We start from the raw sequence: 21,592 nt of genomic DNA on the forward strand, positions 1-21,592 counted from the left end.
GCTTTTCAAAATCAGACAGGAAGCATCTTACAAGAAGAGTAAACTTTTTTGATCATTTCAGAAATTGACAGCATCGCCTAGTCAAAGAGAATTGTAGACCATTGGCACCTATCAACTAGAACTTCATCCAGTTAGTTTCACACAGAGTTGAGGCATAATGTATGGTTTTTAAGAGTTGTAATTATAGGTGTATTCATTTTATGTACAATATTATGTAAACATAATACATAATCAAGAAAGTAGCTAAAAGGCAACTTAAACAAAATCCGCAAAAGATGCTTTCTGAAACATGATTGTTACTTTTCTTACGTGAAAGCTTATTTTTTCAAAACTAGTTGCAGAAGATTTTGGAAATAAGGAGTTGGGTCTTGCTGTGATTACATTAAGTAGCTTTATTTGAACTTTCCCACTACTGCTTTTGCAGAAATGCCAGAATTTAGAAATAAGCACAACAGTCACAATGGAACGGTCACGTGTTCTACTAGAGTTAGCAAGATCACCACAGTTTGATAGATAATACAGTTGGTGCTGATTTGGAATGGCCCAATGTTCTGCAACTTTAAAAAGCAGTTTTCAATTTATTTACTTATTCATGGTGCTCCCAGTGTTACCATATGGTAGCCATGGAGTGCCCCATACCATCCATAATAGAGCAGTCAATATCCAGCTAATGTAAGCAATGCATTAATAATTAATAGCACAGGCAGTCAGGTTCACCTGAAAGCACAAAACGTAGCCCCCCCATTGCAAACTGATTTTTTGCAGATTTGAAATAATTGATTTTTACAAAAACAATGTTCAATGGATTTTTTCTGGCACAAAAATTATATTGTTTTGACAGAGTCAAGGAATAAATGTCAGGCATTAATGTTGGTGATAAAAGGAGACAAATACTGATCACATTCGAGTGACTTTACTCTGTCTATTATTTTAATAGCGGGTATTAAACTATTATATTACATTGGTTAACCCTCTATCAAAATAGTAGAGGAAAGTCAATAAGTAGATGATAATTGTCCATCAACTATTATTACAATAGCAAATTCTAGCCTTCTGCAGGTTGATCAGCATCTAAAAAGAGGAATCAACAGTTAATGTTTGGATGTGGCTCTTTATTAGAACTTGGTTCTTCAATTTTGCTTCAAAGTTGTTGACTTGCCTTAGTTCCTTCTGTAGGTACTTAAAATAAATTGTTTATTTAAGATAGTTAAGTTGACATACCCCTAACTCATGTAATTTCATGCCTGCCTCTAGACTGCCATGATCTTAACGGACAGGACAGAAATGATAGCGATTTAGTTTTGATTTTTCTACATAGAATACAGTGCTGTTTGGCATTATTGTAGATGTCAGTTATAAACATTTAAGGTAACAAATTAACATGAACATGAAGTCAGGTTTACTGGGTTGTGGTTGATATTGAAATTCCTGTACCTATTTTAATTTTATTTAAAATATCTGTAACCCTTCCAGAGGAAAGCATATTTAACCAGAAAGGTAGAAATAACAATGCTAAGATAGCCATGCCTGTCTAACCTAGTCTACTACTATAGAAAGACTGAATACTTTGTTCCAAATTTTGGTAACATAGGCTTGATGCAAGGAGCAATGAATCGTTAACTGGGTAAAAATAAAATTGGCACAGACCCAGAGTCTTTTTACTAGAGCAGAGTAAATGTCTGTGCACACTCAGCATATACATTTCTTTAAAACCAAAAACAAACACCTGCATTTATGCAGCACTTTGCTTAACCACCAGATGTCTCAAAGCAATTTGCAGCCAATGGAGTGTTTTTTGAAGTGTAGTGCACAGTAAGCTTCCACAAACAGCAGTGAGATAAATGAGCAGACAGTTTTTGGGAAGAATTTCCCCCCCCCCCGTTGGGGGAAAGAGGGGGGAGTGCAGGAGCGGGGGCGTGCCACCATTTTACGTGGATGGGCCAATTAAGGCCCGACCAGCATGACATCCACCAGGAAGCACTATGTGCTCCCTGTGCGGGCGGGGTGGGGGAGGGGATTCCCTCAGCCGACAGTCTGCTCTTCCACGCATGCGCACGAAAGAGCACACTGATATCCCTGAGGCCAAGTGATGCCTCAAGGAGATCAGCTCCAAATTTAAAAATGTTAAAGAGACCAACAAAATTTCCCTGACACTGTCACATGAGTTGGGACATGTCCATCACTTTAAATATTCATTAAATATTTTAAAACCCTCAAGAAACGTCACCCCACCCATGGATGAGGTTTCATGCTTTTTCATAAGCCTGCCAGGGTTCCCAGCTTGCCCGCCAACTTTTAAATGGCCTCAATAGGCCGTTGATAGGTTGTGCCCCCGCTGGCCTGAAAATAGACATGACCCGGGGTGACGCTGGGAGTTCCACCCAACGTCATCCCATGTGTTGGCGAGTGGGCTCCGCCCCTCCGACCTAACGATCCTGGGATCTTGATCAAGGGATAAATATCAGCCAGGACACTGAATAACTCCCCTGGTCTTCTTTGAAAGAGTGCCATGTAATGAGGCAGATGAAGTCTCAGTTTAACATTTCAACCCAAAGACTGCACTTCTTGGATTGCAACGCTCCCTCAGTAGTGCGCTGGAATGTCAGCCTTGGTTTTTGTACTCAAACCCTGAAGTAGGATTTGAAGCCGAAATCTTGTGTCTCAGAGGAGAGAGCTCTACCAATTGAGCTATGGCTGACACAAGTGTCAAACCGGCTTACATTCTTAAAGGCATGCAGAGGAGGAATGTGATTAATATATGAAGAAAATTCACTTGTCGCAAAGATGCCAAACAATTTAAAATTTTGAACAAAGTATTTTAAATCTTCAATCGGCAGTTCTAAAATTGTGTCAGCTCTATGAATCACTGAAAAAGTTCCACGGTCAAGTTTACCTGTGAATCTATTACCATCTTTACTTTACATTAAGAACTTTTAGCACTATGGGCTGTCACCTCAGGACAGGCAGATGATCCAACATGAGGGGGAGCTGCTAAAGCTCTCATTATGCATTATCACACATAGAAAACCGGAATTTAGTAATAGTAATTTTCAGGCTGATCTGGGTCGTGGTGGTTCCTTCCTCACCAGAAAAAAGAAAGGCATTTCACTTCTGTATAATCTCTTGGTATATTCAAATGCTTGTGATAAGATAGTGATAAATAAAAAATACACAAATATCACATTCAGGGCAAACGTGCAAAAATACATTAAGAGCAAAAATTCAATTGTTTACTTCAAAAGAGCTGCCCATCTGTAGGTCATTCTATTACTTTCAAAGATTAAAGCTATAAAATCCCCATTTTCTCTTACCAGGGGCAAGTAAATTTCAAGCTTGAAAAAGTAATAAAACTTGTCTATATTTCCTGAAAGTGAAATTAACTTTGTGTCAAGATGTTATTAGAGGTGATTTATAGATGAGCTCGCCAAAAATGTAACAATGTTAATTTCCATTAAATTACAAAGGAAAAAAAAGGAAGAACAGTACTTGTTGTGTCAGTGACTGCTGAAATTAGAAGAAAGCAAGCAGTTAAAAAGGTCTACTTCATTGGTAGAAAGCATACCTTTGTACGTCTGCATTGTGAATTAACCCTGCAGCACCAATTGCCCTCAAGTACATTAGCAACTGCACTACAACAAAACAGTTAAATACCATGAACGAACACTGGAGCATTTATAAATGAGCTACAGCACTTTTTATCTAATATCCATCAAACAGGTTAGAATTGTGAACAGGACATTCCGTCCAGTTTGGTATGTACATTATCAATGCAGCAAAATAAAAATCACTATCAAAACAAACAGCAAAGATGAACATTAAAGGAAATGGTGGAGTCGTCAATGCTCAACTTCCACAGCATAAAGTACTGCTTGCGGTAGCTGCCTGCTCATTATTATTCCCATGAATTAATATTTGAAGTAAGATATTTAATAGAAGCAGCTAAAAGCCTTTAATGTCCAATTTTGACAAACAGTCTTAAATGAAAGAATGAATGCCAAGTATGAGGCTTCTTGCCAAATGCTGTTTAAATGGCTTGTTGTGCTGAAACAATAAGATGATTAAAAACGTCTCCAGAATGACAACAACACATCAGAAAAATAAAATTAATGCAGTACTTTCATTAGTAGAATTGCATCTCCATGTGTTTTCTTTTATTATATCTGAAAATCACAGTGGTACAATGCCTCTTGTGTCACAACAGGCTTTTAGGCAAATCTCTAGCATCTCAGCACACCTCTGCGCAATTCAACCCAATATTGCTACTCTCTTTAATGAAAACAAACTAGGCAATAAACCACTTGTTCCCTAAAGCTAGGTCCCTCTTGTAACAAAAAATCTGATAAAAGAAAATATGCTTTCATCTAAATGTTTTTGAATCAATTATGTCTTGGAGATAAAAAGAAAGATATCTTTTTACAAATAGGTTTCCGATTTACTCAACAACTGAACAAATACTAACAAAAAGGCAAAGAATTTTCCATACCACTTTATTGAAAGCCTTTTTACCTCAATGCATATTATGATTAAATCATTTGTCAGCAGATCAAAGGATATTTCATTATTGTAAATTAGGCTTTCCAACTACTAGACATTTTTTCCACTAACTATCCTATTTAAATGATACAATAATTTATGAGTTTGCATTTTCTGACTAAACATGAAGACATCTACAATTTTAACTTACTGCACTGTTCCTTGTGCATCAAAGCAACTACAGAGGCAAGAAAAAAAAACTTCACTGTATTCAACTGGCACATTAAAGCACGTTGTTGTTACCAGATGTTCACTGCAGGTTTAAAATACAAAGTTGAGTGCTCTTTATTAATTTCTTCACTCTCTATGCCATGGTTACTTAGAATTCTATCTCAAGGGCAACATAGCATGATTAACACAGTAATGTTGCAAAAAGAAAATTGCAAGCCCTTAAATTGCTTACTATTGTATAGAAAATGCAGTAAATTGGAATAATTTTAATGGATGAGAAAGTATCTAAAAAAGGGCAAGGGAAGAAAAGTGTTACAAATTCCTAATGATTAAAGTTCTACTTTTACATGGCAGTAGGATGATTGAATATCAAATGGAACACGCATGATGAAAATATTCTTTAAAAGGAAAAGAAAAGCCTCTCTCTATGCTATAAATATATATTCATTTTCAACTTCAACTGCCTGATCAAAATTTTGCAATCCAGAGGAACAGAAGGTACGGTGAAGGCAAATTTGCTAAGCCTTTAAAATGCATTTTTCAGAATCAATCACTGGAGTCATGCTACATGTTTAATAAATGGAGAGCACAACATAAACATGTAATAAAAATGTAACCTCCTCGTTCTTGGGAGTACAGTTACACGAGTTGTGGATTGTGTGTTGGATCAGCTTTATTTTCTAGCCACTGTCAAAATAATCCAGCTAGATTGATTTCATTCAGCCAAACAGTGAGAATATTTTCTATATTTTTCAATTTAATAATCAGATGGAAAGGCATTTTAGGTCCACCATTTTTGAAAGCTCATAAAGAAATAAATGCAAGTATAACAAAGCACAATATATTTTAGGTATTACCTCCATAACCTTATATAAGAAAACATTTAAATGATTTGTATAAGTAAAACAAAGAACCCTAGCATCTGCTGTGGGATTTAATTTTTAATTAGCATTTGAAAGTAAGTTTCCATCTAAAAGCTTCAGATGAAATATGGTCACCTCTTGGATAACATTTTGAAATACAACTCATTAGAAGGCCATGTCTGGTAATATGGGATTCAGCTGAGATTTTGTGTTTGTTAATTGAAATGTTACCAGCTGTTTGCCACATGCAAACACCCAAAATGTGGGTCAGTGGAAACAAATCTTGTCAAATTCAAAAGCCTTCAGATTATCTAAAGCACATATTCTGTAAGTAGTAGCCATGAGATAATAGCACTGAACACTGTCGCTACCTAGTGGAATTTCAATGCATTGCAATTGCATAAAGTGAAGAAATGGAAAAATTCTCTGAATTCCCACAAGAGGGAACTAACAATCTTAATAAAATTACCGCAGTGCTATTAATTACAAGAAAGCTTAATACTAAAAGCTTTTTTAATATATTCTTAAAACTTGGAATAAGTTTTAACAGTGATGAAAGGAAATGCCAGTTTTAATTTTGCGTGGACAAACTCAGCCAGGGAGGGATAAAAAGGACAGGTTTGTCAAAAACAGAAAATGCTGGAAAAACTCAGCAGTTCAAGCAGCATCTGTGGAGAGAGAAAGAAAGAGTTAACATTTTGAGTCCGTATGACCCTTCTTCAGGATTTGTCAATCTGTTTTCTCAACCTGCTACTTGAGAAATTAAGATAGCAATGCAGAGTGAGAGCTTGCTGACTAGTGCTGCCATGGGTGAAGACAATAAAGGGAGACAAAGCAATAGGGTTGGGGAGGGAAAAAGCCAAGTCAAGGTAAAAGATTTAGAGAAAAATGAGATATGAATCTGTTATGAAATATTAATTTGGCTACCTTGCAGAGTGGAAAGGTTTTCCTTGCGCAGGCAACAATATATCAGAAGCACTGGGCGGTAGGAAGAGGAGGATAACTAAAAATATGGGGTGAAGATGAAGGGCACAATAATAATTCACTGTTCTTCAATTCTTTAAAGAAAAAAATCAATGAACAGAATGATAAACGAAACAAGGGAATGATAAGAACAACAAACTGATAGAAACACAACGCAAGTAATATACTAGGGAAAAACAACTGGGGGAGAATTTCACTCCTGTTGGTGTGGGGGTGGGGGGGGGGGGGGTTGTTGTGTAAGGCGGGTGCGAACCCAATTGGCATCCCCGATCGGGTCCATTTTACGTGGGCTGGCCAATTAAGGCCCGCCCAGCAAGACCTGCACCAGGAAGCACTGAGCGCTCCCTGTGCAGGCAGGGATGGAATTCTGTGAGTCGGGGCCTGTGCTCTTTCACGCATGTGCGCGAAAGAGGGCAGAAATCTCCTTGAAGCACAAAGGTGCCTCAGGGAGGTTAGTTTAAGTTTCAAAAGTTTAAATAAAGAAAAGGAAAAGTTTTAGGACATGTCCTTTCATGTGACAGTGTCAAATGAGCTGGGACTCTTCAATGAACATTAATGGAAAAATTTATTAAATGTATAAACCCTTCGTGAAACCTCATCCTGCCCGTGGATGAGGTTCCATGAAAAATGCAAAGACCACCTGGGTTCTTCGTCTGCCCGCCAACCTTAAGGTTGGACAGGCAGCTCAGTTTATTACTTTAAATTGATTTTTAAATGGCCTTAATAGGCCGAACTGAAAATCTAAATGACGCGCGGTGACGTTGGGACGCCCACCTGACGTCACCGTGTGTCTTTTTACGCCTTGGCGTGCAGCCCTGCCCCTGCTGGCCGAACCAAAAATTCAGGCCCTGGTAACCAAAAAGGGAAGACAGACAAATGATTAAGTCAGACTGAAAAAAACCTGCTGGTCCATTAAGTCTTCCCCATTAGGACCATGATCTCCAATGTTCCCCAACCACCACTAATCCCCAAGAGAGGCAAAACACCAGATTAAAAAGACTGGACTAATTCAGAGAAAAATGAGTTCTGGGAAATTCCTTTCCTAACCCCAAAGGCAATCAGAATTAAGTACAGGGGACCCTTATTTTCATTCAAAATTACCGAGCGAGAAAACAATTTTGAATTCAGTTTGGAACACCGGAACTGCATTGACACACAATTATTAAAATACTTCATCAGATACTTAACATGTTAAATATGAGAATAATGCTCTTCACTGAATGTATTTTTTACACAAAATGTAATGTATATAATGTTTGCCAAAATTCCAATCTGGTATTCAACAAACAGAAATGTCAATTTTGTCTTGGCTGTGTTCAGATTGACTCATTTTTAGGGAATTTCTTTTCTCGCTCTCTAATTACAGATTTTCCTTTAAGTATTAAACTGCTTAATCTTTCTTTAAAGAAAAAGTAATTCTTGTTCCCATCCTTTTATAAACTTCTCGCAACCAAATTCTTCTCTAGCTTCTGGGTGGAATAGTTTGGCCTCTCAGTGGCTGACAATATTTTGTGATCAAATCAGCAGGATGCAGAATTCAAGTGAAGCAAAATGAACAAGATCCATTTCTCTTGCTCAGAAACAGAAGCTTCAAAGTGAAATAAAACAGCCAAGATGGAAAACAATAATCTAAATATGACAAACAAATTTAGTGACTAATTGGCATATAGGCTCCAACTTACTAACTCCTGATTAGATATTGAATGCTCACTGTTTCAGTTATTAAGTTTAATTATTGGAGGAAAACCTAATATTTGCAATAAAGAGGCAGGCCAACAATAATTCAAATAGAAATTTAGTATCAGTGACTTGGACCCAATTTTCATACAAATTTTGAAAAAAGCCTCTAATCAATTCATCCAATTTAAAATTACCCTATTTTGAAACAATTTTTCAAAATAACATGGTTTAGTGGTTGTTTACAATCCACATAAACTCTCATCACAAACAACAATATATGTTTTTTTTTAAGCCTACAGGCTTTGGCAGGCATTGCTGGTTATTAAAAGCAGCTTCATTCACCAAGTTCACCAAACTGAATGTTCAGCTTGATTCAGAAATCCCGAAAGTCAAAATGATCAGAATCGTAATGTTTCCCTTTCCCTCCACACCGCCCACTGCCCACCCACCCCCACAAATCACCCCACATTATCGATGAACGAGTGAAATGTGCTGAAAAAGGCATCACTGTGGGTTAAAGCAGCTTTACCTCAATTGCTTCAGCTTAAAATTAGGTAAGATGATTAGTCCATACTGAAGCCGTACTTATTGTGCTTGCAATAAAAACAAATGCATTTCTTACTCACAACTTGGAAAACCACTCAATACCAGGCCTAAATATAGCTTAAAAACAAAAAAACTGCGGATGCTGGAAATCCAAAACAAAAACAGAATTACTTGGAAAAACTCAGCAGGTCTGGCAGCATCGGCGGAGAAGAAAAGAGTTGACGTTTCGAGTCCTCATGACCCTTCGCTTACATGGGGGAAGTTTATAAGGCACCAAAACAATAAACTCTTGTTGTCCTCAATCCTCGATCTTTAGATGATGCTATTCCTTTAGTGACGCTTGGATGCTTAGTAAAAACTCAGCAGGTCTGGCAACATCGGTGGAGAAGAAAAGAGTTGATGTTTCGAGTCCTCATGACCCTTCAACAGTTCTGTTGAAGGGTCATGAGGACTCGAAACGTCAACTCTTTTCTTCTCCGCCGATGCTGCCAGACCTGCTGAGTTTTTCCAGGTAATTCTGTTTTTGTTTTGGATTTCCAGCATCCGCAGTTTTTTGTTTTTATCTTGGATGCTTAGTGTTTGTCAAAAATTTTTAAAGGGGTGTTACCATTCATAATCAAAAGATTTTCATACAAATGCAACCTTATGTCAATATTTGCACAGCAAGGTCATTATATGGTTAAAGTCAGGCACCTGAACAGCAATTAATCAAGTTAGAGCCATGCATCCAATTCCTACAATCACTTCATTTCTTTTAGAATCTGCTCTAAGAATTTTGATGAAAGTTAAGACACTCCTGTTCCAGAATTGCTGCTGGCTGCATTAGGGGAAAGGCTGCAATGCCTCAGATGCAGGACGGAAATCAGTTCCTGAACTAGTTTATGTCCTTCTCTATAAGAATTTCTAACAGGAGTCTGATATAGGAATGAAGATATGCACTCAGAGTGGAACCCACTGACTGATTATTTTAATGTATTGGAATAGTTTTAAAAAAAAAATAATTAAAGTTAGATCTCTGTGATAGGGTCATTTTCTTTTATTGCTATTATTCTTTTTTATTTTTTAAAATCAAATGAGCAATGTTACGCAAAATAAATTTCCATATGGATAATCAAGTGAAATTGAACCAAATTGAAAATTATACACCCATAGATTTAAACATGAGAGTTTATAGTTAATAGAATTATACTGTGTTAAGAATGCCCGAGGTCACATTCTCAATTTAGGAGAATGCTGCTGCAATTGATAGCAGTTAGGGTGGTGAGGTCATGTACGGGATATCTTAGGGATAAATGCTGGGGTGTAAACTGTTGCTCGCAAATAAAAATAACATTCAGAAATACAAGGCATATTGGTTAGGTTTTCAGATGACATTGAGCTATAAACAGATGTGGGTGTGGGTAGTTAAGTCTGATGAATCAACGAAGAAAAGGGCAGGAAACCTGAGAATATATGCAAAATTATGGGAAATGAAATTCAATACAGGCAAGTGCTATATCTCAAGAAAACAATGTTGATAACCTAATAAATGGTGTGAACTAGTTTTTTTTTAAAAAGGAAGTCTGAAAGTAATAGATTCAACACTCACTAAATTTAGACACTATGAAGCAAAAAAATGTAAATGAATGCTATGCTGTTATTTTCAAATCTCCAGAACCAAGTCAGAGGTCATATGTTGAAAGCATATATAGTTTCCATCAGATTGAATCATCAGCAGCTGGCTTGTCACCAAGGCACAAAGAAAACATTCACGTAGTAAAATGTGTGAATAAAAGGGCTGACTCCTATTATCAAAAAATTGAGTTATAAAATAATAGAAAAATCCAATCCCTTTAGCCTTGAAAGGATGCAAATGAGAAGCAATAAAAACAAAATGCTGGAAAAACTCAGCAGATCTGGCAGCATCTATGGAGAGAGAAACTGAGTTAACGGTTCAAGTCTGTGTGGATTCTTCAGAGCTAAAGCGAAATAGAAAGTGATGGACTTTTTACTGTTTAAGAGGGAGTGAAGCAGAATAGATGGTCAGGGATAGGTGACAGCTCAGGGGAGATTGACAAAGGTGTCATGAACTCAAGACAAAGGGGTTGTTAATGGTAATGATGAAGACTAATGAAGGTGCTGAGAGTGGCATAATGGTAAGATGGCAGAATATGTTATTAGCAGAACAAGGGTCAGCACTCTGTGAAAGTGCAACATAGAAACAAGTGACAGGTGGCCCTTTGGGCAAGGGAGGATGAAAAAGGATTAAAAAATAAATAAGATTTTTTAAAAAATGGGGTCAAGATGGAGGAGACAGTTCATGATCTGAAGTTGTTGAACTCAAGTCCGGAAGTCTGTAAAGTACCTAATCAGAAGACGAGCTGATGTTCCTCGACTTTGTGTTGGGCTTCGCTGGAATATGGCAGCAGGCCAAGGACGGACATGTGGGCATGAGAGCAAGATGGTGTGTTGAAATGGCAAGCAACAGGAAGGTCTGGATCATGTTTGCGGACTGAGCAAATGTGTTCTGTAAAGCGGTCACCCAGTCTGCGTTAAGTCTCCCCAATGTAGAGGAGGCCACATGGGAGTAGCAAATACAGTAGGCCAAAATGAAGGAAGTGCAAGTGAAGCACCACATCACCTGAAAGGAGTATTTGGGGCCTTGGGTGGTGAGGATGGAGGAGGTAAAGGGGCAGGTGTTGCACCTTCTGTGATTGGAGGGGAAGGTGCCGTGGCAAGGGGATGAGGAGTTGGGGTGACGGAGGAGTGGACCAGGGTGTCACAGAGGGAACGGTCCCTACAGAATGCTGACAGGGGGTGAGGGGAAGATGTGTTTGGTGGTGGCATCCTGCTGTAGTCTCCCCCAAATGAGAAGCAACCTTACAGAGGTACAATTTTATGGGGAAACCTTTATTTATGATACCTTTTGCCTAGAGAGCCTTATTCCTGTGCCTCTGACGGGTACTAAGGAGAAATGAAACTGTTAGATTGAGGTCTGAGCAGTGGAAAGATTCCACTATTAATTTGCATGCAAGAACAAAGGGAAGAATTTTGCCGTCGGCGAGCAGGGGACGGGGCCGCTCATCGACACGGGATGACGTCGGGCGGAACCCCTGACCTCATCCCGCCCCATTTAAATTTTCAGGAAGGTGGGGGCGCAGCAAAATCAGCTGTGGGCTGGACGACCTGTCAATGGCCAATTGAGGCCATTGACAGGATCATTTAAACAATTAAAGGACTAGCCCGTCCAACCTTAAGGTTGACTGGCAGGCCAGGAGCCCCGATGGCAAATAGAGAAAACATGAAACCTCATCCAGCGGTGGGATGAGGTTTCCTGCAGGGTTTTAAAAATTTTAATAAAGTTATTCTGTAAATTATGAACATGTCCCATCTCAAGTGACATTGTCACATGAGGGGGATATGTTAGGGAATTTTTTTCTCTATTTTTAATATTGTTCAAAGTATAAGCGATTTCCCTGAGGCTGCACTTAGCCTCAGGGAGGTGTGCGCTTTTTCGTGTGCATGCACAAAAGAGTGTACTCTCACTTTTAGGGAATCTCCCCCGCCTGCACAGGGAGCGCATAGCGCTTCCCACCATACGTCACACTGGGCAGGCCTTAATTGGCCCGCTCATGTAAAATGGTGGCGCGGTCCGCTTGGCTGGCTCCCTGCCCGCCGGAGATTGGGTCGGGCCTGCCTGCCCGACAGGCAGAAAATTCTGCCCAAAAGGTGTGGAGTGGGGGCAAGATAGAGAGATAGAAAATCGTTAGAATTCAAGAGGGGAAAAGAGCATGGGTGATGTTGCAAAAAGGATAATTAACAGAACTATGAAAAAATACAAGAATATGATGTAGATGATACAGAAAGAACTTGTGTGAATCAGTAAACAAATGAAATTTTAACAGCAGCAAAATTATAGAAAATTCAAACTGAGAGATCGGAACAAGCCAGATAGTAAAATGTTCCCTTAAAATTGTTAGAATCATAAGTAGGCAAGAAAGTAGTATGCGCAAATCAGTAGAAACAAACTACTGCAAAGTAATCTAGGCTTCCCTTCAGTAAATATGTCCTCACCATTGCATTTTAACTGAAAAGCAATATCCTCAATATTGTCATGAGGCTATAAAGCAAAGTCCTTCAAACAGTATGAACTTAATGATCATAAAATGTATTTTTGGTGACACTGGTTGAGAGAATGGTGGACAGCTTGCTTCTTCAACATCAACCTGAATCATACTAAAAATGGTTCATGGAACATTTCAACCAAAGGACAGCATGTCTGATCATACAGAAGTCTCTCAGTAATGCATCTAATGTCAGAGTCGATGACCTTTTAAGCTTGTTGCAAGACCCTTGCCATCCTCAAAGTCAAGAAGGTTAAACAACCACTTCATAAATCCTGCCCAGCAAGCAAATGTTCAAAGTAATGCATTTGGGATCCATTTGTCTGTATTTTGTTATTTAGCTTATTCAAAATTACTTTTTTTAAATCTTGGATTTCTTAAAATTGGTTGTAATTATTACAGATGTTATGAACATATCTACATTGAAAAGTGCACTGCAAATTTAACATTTAATCAGTGAAATCCCAAATTTCATTTTTTATAAAAAAATCACGTTGCTATATTGAAAAATTGAAAGGCTTTGAATTTTATTTTCCAAACCTGTACATTAAGATTTGCTAATGAATAAATCAATTTCTACTGAAGGACAAACCTGAGTGAGTTATTAAATCATACATCAAGTCTAAAGTTGTCACTTCCCAGTGACTGCATTGACAAGCCATATACATTTGTTAAGCATCTGAACAAAAGAGATATACTGCCGTTTTATTTATTTGGTGGAGTACAGATGTAGGGCTGCAATTTATCAAGGTGACAACTAAATCTATCTTGTCGCACCTTTAGCTATAATAAGAGTATGCTGAGATCAACAAGTCTTTTCTTCAAAATTACTGATCTGTAAATTGCCCTTGACTGTTGTGGCAAATAAAAATCACCTTCTGCTGTCAATCTGAAACATGCAGACATGACAAACATTTAGCAACCCTTTCTCTGTAGATGCAGAAGTGTGACATTTTTAAAATTATCCATATTAGTTGATCCTTTGTGGCAGGACTAATTAACAGTAAGCAGGATTTTTTCAAAGGTTTCTGAGGAGCACAACATTGATTCAACAATGGTATGGCACACTTTGCTTAGCTCAAACCTATATTAATTTATTTACCATACTCAATTTTTATTAAATGAACCATTTGTATCTTTGGAAATGCCATTAATATCAATTAACAACTTAAATGATAGCATAGAAGCCACAACCAAAATTTGCTGGTGACACAAAGATTGGTCGCATTATAAGCTATGTAGACAGTAGTGGAAAATTATAGAGGGATAATAACATAAGTGAATGGGCAATAATGTGATGAATAGATTTCAGTGAAGGTATATGTGAAGTTGCCCACTTTGGATCTAAAAAGGATAAAATACAGCATTTTCTAAATGATGAAAAGCTCAAAACAGGGTATGTTCAAAGAGATTCAAGAGTCTAGGTAATAGATCATTAAAATGCCATGAAAAGATCACAAAATAATTAAGATGACTAATGGATTGTTGGTCTTTATATATTTAGAGGACTAGAACACAGTTCTGGGCATTACATCTTATGAAAGATTATCATGGCCTTGGAAGGAATGCTATGTAGATCTACTGGAATGCTACCGGGACTCCAAGGGTTAAATTATGGGGAAAGAAACTAGGAATGTGTTCCCTTATAAGGTTATATGGTGGTTTGATCAAAGTTTGCAAGATAATAAAAAAGATAGGGTAGATAAAGAAAAACTATCTCTGCTGGTTGGGAAGTCCAGGACTGAGGGGCATGGCTCTGATTGTTAAACTAAGTCTTTTAGGAATGAAATTAGGAAACATTTCTACATACATAGGGTGGCAGTCGTTTGGAACCCTCTTCCATAAAAGAAGATTGATGCTAGATCCGTTGATAGATTTTTGTTAACCAAAAAGTATCAAAGGATTTGGGGCAAAAGGGGAAATATGGAGTTAGGTCAGATATCAGCCACAAGCAGAAGTGAATGGTGGAACAGGCTTGAGGTGCTGAAATAATACAGACACTGCCTAGCATGAACTCTCAACCATTTAAATAGAAAATCAAGATCTCAACGAAAGGGGCAAAATATTAAAAACTTAAGGTAATTCATTTACAATCAGAAATCAGCAAGGATCAAGCACAACTTATTGCTACTTAATTTACATCAACTCATCCACTCTATCCTCAAAATTCGCAACCTTTCTTATTGATGAACTAATTCTCGTTAGCCATGACTTTGCTTGCACTGATGGATCTCCTACAGTTCTACTCACAGGTGCTCTGGAACATGATTGTGATGCTTAGCAATAGAGATGGAAGTATACTTAGCCTGACAAGTTCCTTTAAGAACACTGATCAAGCAGCCTTATAGACAAGTGTCCTAATTAAAGAAAAAACGGTATTCGTAGCTTTTTGTAAAATTGTGAGGTTAATTAGAGGGCAATTATAGCTGCTTATAAATCTCTATCTCCTAGTGTTGGGAACAGATCAGATTCTTAGTAACAAAAAGCATCAAGAAATTAGTGATTCTTTTTGTGAATAGATGTCGGATTGAGTTTTACATAGGCCAGAATTTTTACCTTGATGGGCGGGCGGGCAGCCGAACTCTGCCGGTGAAACGGGCCCTGCCGCCATTTTGGGTGAAATGGGCCCCACCGCCATTTTGAGTGGACGGGCTAATTTAGGCCCACCCAGCAGCCTGCTCGACAGGAAGCACTATGCGCTTCCTGTGCGGGAGGAGGGATTCCCCATTGGTCAAAGCGTGCTCTTTTGCGCATGCACACGAAAGAGTGTACATCTCCATGACACTAAGTGCTGTCTCAGGGAGATTACTGACAGTATAAAAATCTTTAAAAATAGAAAAATATTAAAATTATTAATATGCCCCCCTCATGTGACAATGTGACAAATATGGGACATGTTAATAAGAAGCACACAGTTTACTGAAGTTTTTAAAAATGGACATGAAACCTCATCCACTGGTGGGATGAGGTTTCATGTATTATCAGAAGCCCGCTGGGACTCCTGGCCTGCCCGCCAACCTTAAGGTTGGATGGGCAGGGCATTTAACAAGCTTAATTATCCTGTCAATGGCCTTAATTGGCTATCGACAGGTCGGCAGGTGGACAGCTAGTTTTGCTGTCCGCCTGCCTTCCTCAATATTTAAGTGGGCCGGGATGACATCGGGGGTTCCTCCCGGTGTCATCCTGCGTCATTTTCCCCTCAGCGAGCGGGCCCCACTCCTAAATTGCTGACGGGAAAATTCTGCCCGTAGAGTAGACCTGAATTGGGTTAATTCCTTTTGTTTCTTTGATTTGATTAACAATTCCCAGGTACCAAGGTTTGCAAAATAACATGCGAATGATTACTGAAGAAATTTGAAAAAAACATTTTCATGTTATTCAAGGGTTAAAAATATGGCAGCCCACATTTATTTTAATAATTTTTCTCAATTAGTCAAAATATGCACTGCTTTATAACAATAACTGAGTTCATAAGAGTGAAGATAATTGAAACAGGAAGTAGAGCACAACACTTCCAGGACATGCAAGACTTTTAATATATTGCTAGTAGATCTCTTATAGCAGCGCTCCAGCTAAGTTAGAAGAAATGCTGTTTAGCATGCCCTTGAGCTAGCTCCCCCATGGAGGATTTCATTAATCCATCTTGGTTGACATGAAAACTAAGGAAGAGAACATCCTATTTCAAATAATGGAGGTACAGATAAGACTCATAATTGTCCAAGACCCAAAGAAATAGGCTTGAACTTCTGCACAGGAGCAATCAGAGTAGGATTTCCATTCTGCTTCTACTTTCTTAACTGGAAATCTTCTCGATCCTGTTTTGCCTGACCTTCCGACTCAGGTCAGGTGAGAGCTGTGCAAGGCAGCATGCCCAGAGGCCTTCAGTCAAATGCTGCAGAATCGGGCAGAAGGTAGCCACATCCCCTTTTTCTTTTTAAAAAAATAACACCACTGGCTGCTGTAAATCAAGTAAGTTTAAAGCTCCAGCCACTTTCAAGCCAGGGAGATGTGTCAGGTAGGTAAATAGTTGGGGGGGGGGGTCTAAAAAGAGTTGGGGTAGAGTCCCCTGGGTCTGTTCAATAGTTACCTACAAGCCAGAAGTGGTTTTAATTCTAACTTTTTCTGGGTTACCATTGATGTAACAAGAGTTGGAACCACTGGAAGCATGCAATTTAATTTGCAAACTTTTGGATGGTTCCCAGTGCGGGGTAATTGCTCATCAGAAGTCACCACTTCCTGGGCAATTGCTGTGCAATCCTTACCTGGGGACTTCCGGGGCGGGGGTGGGGAAGTGGTGGTGGTTTGCCCAGCACATTTTTGAATTACACTACCCTGGAGCTCCGAAGTCACAACCCATAATACTATACACTTATTTGTATGGTATAATCACTAAGCATACAAATTAACGCTGGTAGTTACCATTGCCTCCATTCCAATGACATGAATATTTATGTCACCAAAAATAAAAGGAAACCTGCCTAAGATTATAGAGTTAAAATTTCAATTCTAGGTTTAGTGGTGTGAAGATAAGTCACTAAAAGAGTGTTCCAGCATAGGAGGTGGTGTGGTAACCATAGGCACATGGTTTTGGTAACAGGCATAGTTTTTTCTTTTACATAGACAGGAACTTTATACAATAATAAATCTAATCTACTATTCCTTTCTTGAAGTGTATATTTATATTTCCAAGACTACGAGAAACGCTAGGTGAGTTCATAGAAAGGTCAACTAAGAGGCCTCAGACATTTTGGATTTTGTGTTCTTAGGGGAGTCCTTTACAATTTTTTTTAAAAACAATTTTTTGGTCCAGCATTATTCTTGGGTAGTCTCAGAGTATCTCCTCAGAAGACTGTTCCTTTTGGGGCAGAGTTATAAACCAAGGTCCACTAATGCAACAGCAAGAATTTGGCTGTGGTGGCTGCAATGAATCTAGACACAGTCGTTTACTTAATGCTCTCATGATATACCTCCGAATCAAGAATTCATCTGGCCCTAGAGGACCTCAGTTAGAATGATACAGGTGATAAAGACTACAAAATACATGCAAGCTGGTTCAATCACACCCTCTGTTCCCCCATCTTAAAATCAATTCCTTCCTGTTTAGGTTTTTATATCGTAACTTAATGGTTATGTTACTGGAGTAGTACTCCCGAAGCCTGCAATTCAGAGAACATGAATGCTATTCGCACCATGGCAATGAATATTTGAATTTTGTCTAATAATAAAAAAATCTAGAAATACAAAGTTGTGACCAATAAAAGTGACCATGAAGCTGTCAGATTGATATAAAAATCCAACTCGTTCACTAATGTCCTTTTGATAAGAAAACCTGCCATCCTTGCCCCAATTTCCCAATATGTGGTTCCAAACCACCAGAGTAGTTGACTCTTAACTGTCCTCTAAAGGAGCCTAGCAAGTCATTGTTATATCAATATAGTGGTTCAAGGTGGTGGCCCACCATCACCTTCCTCAAGGAAAACTGGAAAGAGGCAACAAATACCAGCCTTTCCAGCAGCACCCACATTCTGGGAATGAATAAAAACACAACACTCTGACAGGGCTGGTTGCAGCTGTGTAACCATTTGATAAGAGACAACACTTCCTACAATAGATACAACTGTACAACATATTAAATGCTATCTTCACATATTATGGGAACAAATTCGCAATTTATAATGAAGTTTTAAATGTATATTTAACCATGCAAAGTTTTTTTCCATGCAATGTAAATAGTTATAAGATAGTGCGTGAGAAAATAAAACTTACATCTAAGACTTTCCTGGTGTAAGCTGTTGCATGAAGTAGAGAAAATACTGCAACTGGTACCAAACATACTGTGCAAATCTGGATAAGGAAAAGGTTTAGAAATACGAGTCAAAGAAATCAGAAAAAGGTCCAAGTCATTAGGCCTCAAGAACTTTTCAATTTCTATTGAGCTCATTTGCTTGAGATACAAGTGTCCTGGGATAAAGAATACTTTGAGATTTCTAATTTGTTGGTCTACATTCATAAAGTTGCCAAATTGGCGCCAATTATGCTTGAACCGAGGCCAGTTGTTAGTTATTTAATTGACATTCACAAGGAGCAGGGCTGACTCTAATCAAATTTTCCAAGGTGCCTTACTTAACCTCCACCCACATCCCGTCAAATCCATCCAGCCTAAATTCAAACCTAATGAAAAGTTAAAGAACAATATTTCAATCTCATTGTACCACAAGTATATATCTTCTTAAAAAATTCACATCAAATGAATTTCATACATGCTACAATTTGTATTTTGTTTGCAGATGGGTGAACGTGAATGTTATTTTGCAAACCCAGGAAACTAATTTTTGTGACTTACAACTATTAACCATTTGTCACCATCAGAAGTGTTTGTCTTTATTTTATTAGGACATGACTCCTTATAACTGTTTCTCCCTTGTCTCCATTACCGCAATCTCTCTTCCATCCCCCAGATTTTCTCCTTTCTTCCGTTGCTGCCAATTCTTAAGCATTATGGTTTCATAGGACCTGGCAGCTTTCTCGTACATAGAACAAGAGTAGGCATTTAGCCGTACAATCCTATTCTGCCCTTCAACGAGATCTCTATGACCTAACTCCATATACCAGCCTCTGCCTTATATCCTTTATTACTCAGATTTTTGTTAATCAATCAATCCCAGATTTAAAATTCACTGCAAATAATCAATTGCAGGTTGTGGGTAAGTTCGAAACTTTACCACTGAAGTCAGGAAACACTTCTACAAACAATCCTAAAAAGATCTGGCTCAAATATTTAGGCAACGTACCCTAGTCTTAAAACTCCCCAACAAATGAAGTAGATATCAGTTCCCTTAATATCTTGAAAACTATGATCAAAGCAACCCTTTAACCTTGTAAATTCCAGTTTGAAACATGTCTGTGCCCAAATCATTAGGGACCAAAAGAGGGATCTGATCATGGAGATGGGGACATGTCTGAGGTACCAAATGAATATTTTGCATTTATTTACCAAGGAAGATGCTGCAGATGTCACAGTGAAAGAGGAGGCAGCTGAGTTACCGGATCGGATAAAGGTTCATAAAGAGGCATTAGAAGGGCTGGCTGTACTTAAAAGTGGATAAGTCACCAGATGGGATGCAACCAAGGCTACTAAGGGGAATAAGGGTGGAAATTGTGAAGGCACAGGCCATAATCTTCCAGTTCTTCCTAGAGAAAGGAATGAGGACTGGAAAGTTGCAAATATTACACACTTGTTCAAAACAAGGGTGCAAGGATAAATCCAACATCTATAGGCTAAAGATTGATGTTAATGATTTTCCTTAATTAAACCACACTTGAGCAAGTGACTGTTGTTTGTATCCTGGATTCTTGTTTCTAAAAGTTTTTTTTGTCCCCAATTTTCTCCTCCTGCTGTTGACAATTTTGTAACCTAACTGCATAAACACACCTTTGCTCCATATCCTTTATTATCTTTGGTTACCAAAAGATCTATCAATCTCAGGATTTAAAAATTAACAACTGACCTATCAACAACTCCAGTTTGCAGGAGCGAACTTAACTATTAACAGATTACTTGGTCATGATTTCTTAGAAGGACTGAACCGGCTCAAGTGGCTAAATTGCCTACTGCTCTTTTGATGTACTGGAACACTGCTGCATCCTGTGAAACCATAATTCAGTAAGAATTGGCAGAAGTGGAAGCAGTGAGAAAACTGGGGACAAGGGAAGTTTTTAAGAAGTGATAATTCTGGACAACATCACCAGTCACTTGGGCAAGTGTGGAATAATTAAGGAAAGCTAGCACAAATTTATTAAAGCCACACTGTGTTCAACTCATTTGATTGACTTTTTATTTTTCAGGAGGTAAATTAGAGGGGCTGATGAGAGTAATGTGGTTGATGTGCTGTACATGGACTTCCAAAAGCCTTTGGTAAAGTGTCACATAATTGTTTCAGCTTTGCTGAAAAGGCTAAGGAGTAAAAGGGAAAGTGTCGGAATGTATGCGAAGATCGTAGACTGACAGGAAACAGAGTGGTGGTGAACGGTTGTTTTTATAGGAATGGAAAAGGGTATATAACGAGGTTACCCAGAAGTCAGTACCAGGACCCAAATTTTCTTGATATGCATTAGTGACCTAGACTTGGGTGACATTATACAATTTCAAAGACTGCTGATGCCACAACATTCTGAAGTATTAGGAACAGTGATGGATTTCAAGAGAACATACACTGGCTGGTGGAATGAGTGGACATGCGACAGATGATACTTAATGCAGAGAAGGGTGAAGTGATGCATTTTGGTAGGAAGGAGGAAGAAGGATAATATAAAATAAAGGGTATAATTCTAAAACAGGTGCAGGAACAGAGCGACCTGGGAATGCATGTGCAAAAATTGTTGATGATGGCAGGGCAGGTTGAGAAAGTGGTTAACAAGCTATGCAAGATCCTGGACTTCATAAATACAAGCACAGAAACTGGCCAAATTAACAACCTTGGGCGCATGAGGTGGCATGCGAGGTAGAGCAATCAAGTGTCAGGAGGCCAGGTGGTTGAGGCTGGAGCCTTATGATCCATCTTCATATTGTGGCGGAGCCAATTAACATTGAAAAGCTATTTCAGAGAGGCGCATCATGCCCTACTCCAAAATCCATACAAGCACATTTTGCAGCGTGAGTTACAGGATAATGATCAGTATCTTGATCCAGATTTTTCCCTTACAAACCCAAAA

The 21,592-nt window shown here is 38.5% G+C and overlaps 1 protein-coding gene across 14 annotated transcripts in view; it reads right to left on the reverse strand.

The window, feature by feature from the left end:
• Positions 1–21,592, reverse strand: part of LOC121281854 (transmembrane protein 33-like) — a 192,746-nt gene that overhangs the window by 144,393 nt on the left and 26,761 nt on the right. For all 14 annotated transcript variants that reach the window (XR_005943967.1, XM_041194923.1, XM_041194926.1 and 11 more), the window contains one exon: positions 18,647–18,714. Coding sequence is in view for 13 of the 14 variants with exons in the window: in XM_041194923.1 (XP_041050857.1) it covers positions 18,647–18,714 (68 nt within the window). In the remaining variant the exon portion in view is untranslated. The remainder of the gene's footprint in view (positions 1–18,646; positions 18,715–21,592) is intronic.

Source organism: Carcharodon carcharias, chromosome 9 (assembly GCF_017639515.1).
Source record: "Carcharodon carcharias isolate sCarCar2 chromosome 9, sCarCar2.pri, whole genome shotgun sequence".
NCBI lineage: Eukaryota > Metazoa > Chordata > Chondrichthyes > Lamniformes > Lamnidae > Carcharodon > Carcharodon carcharias.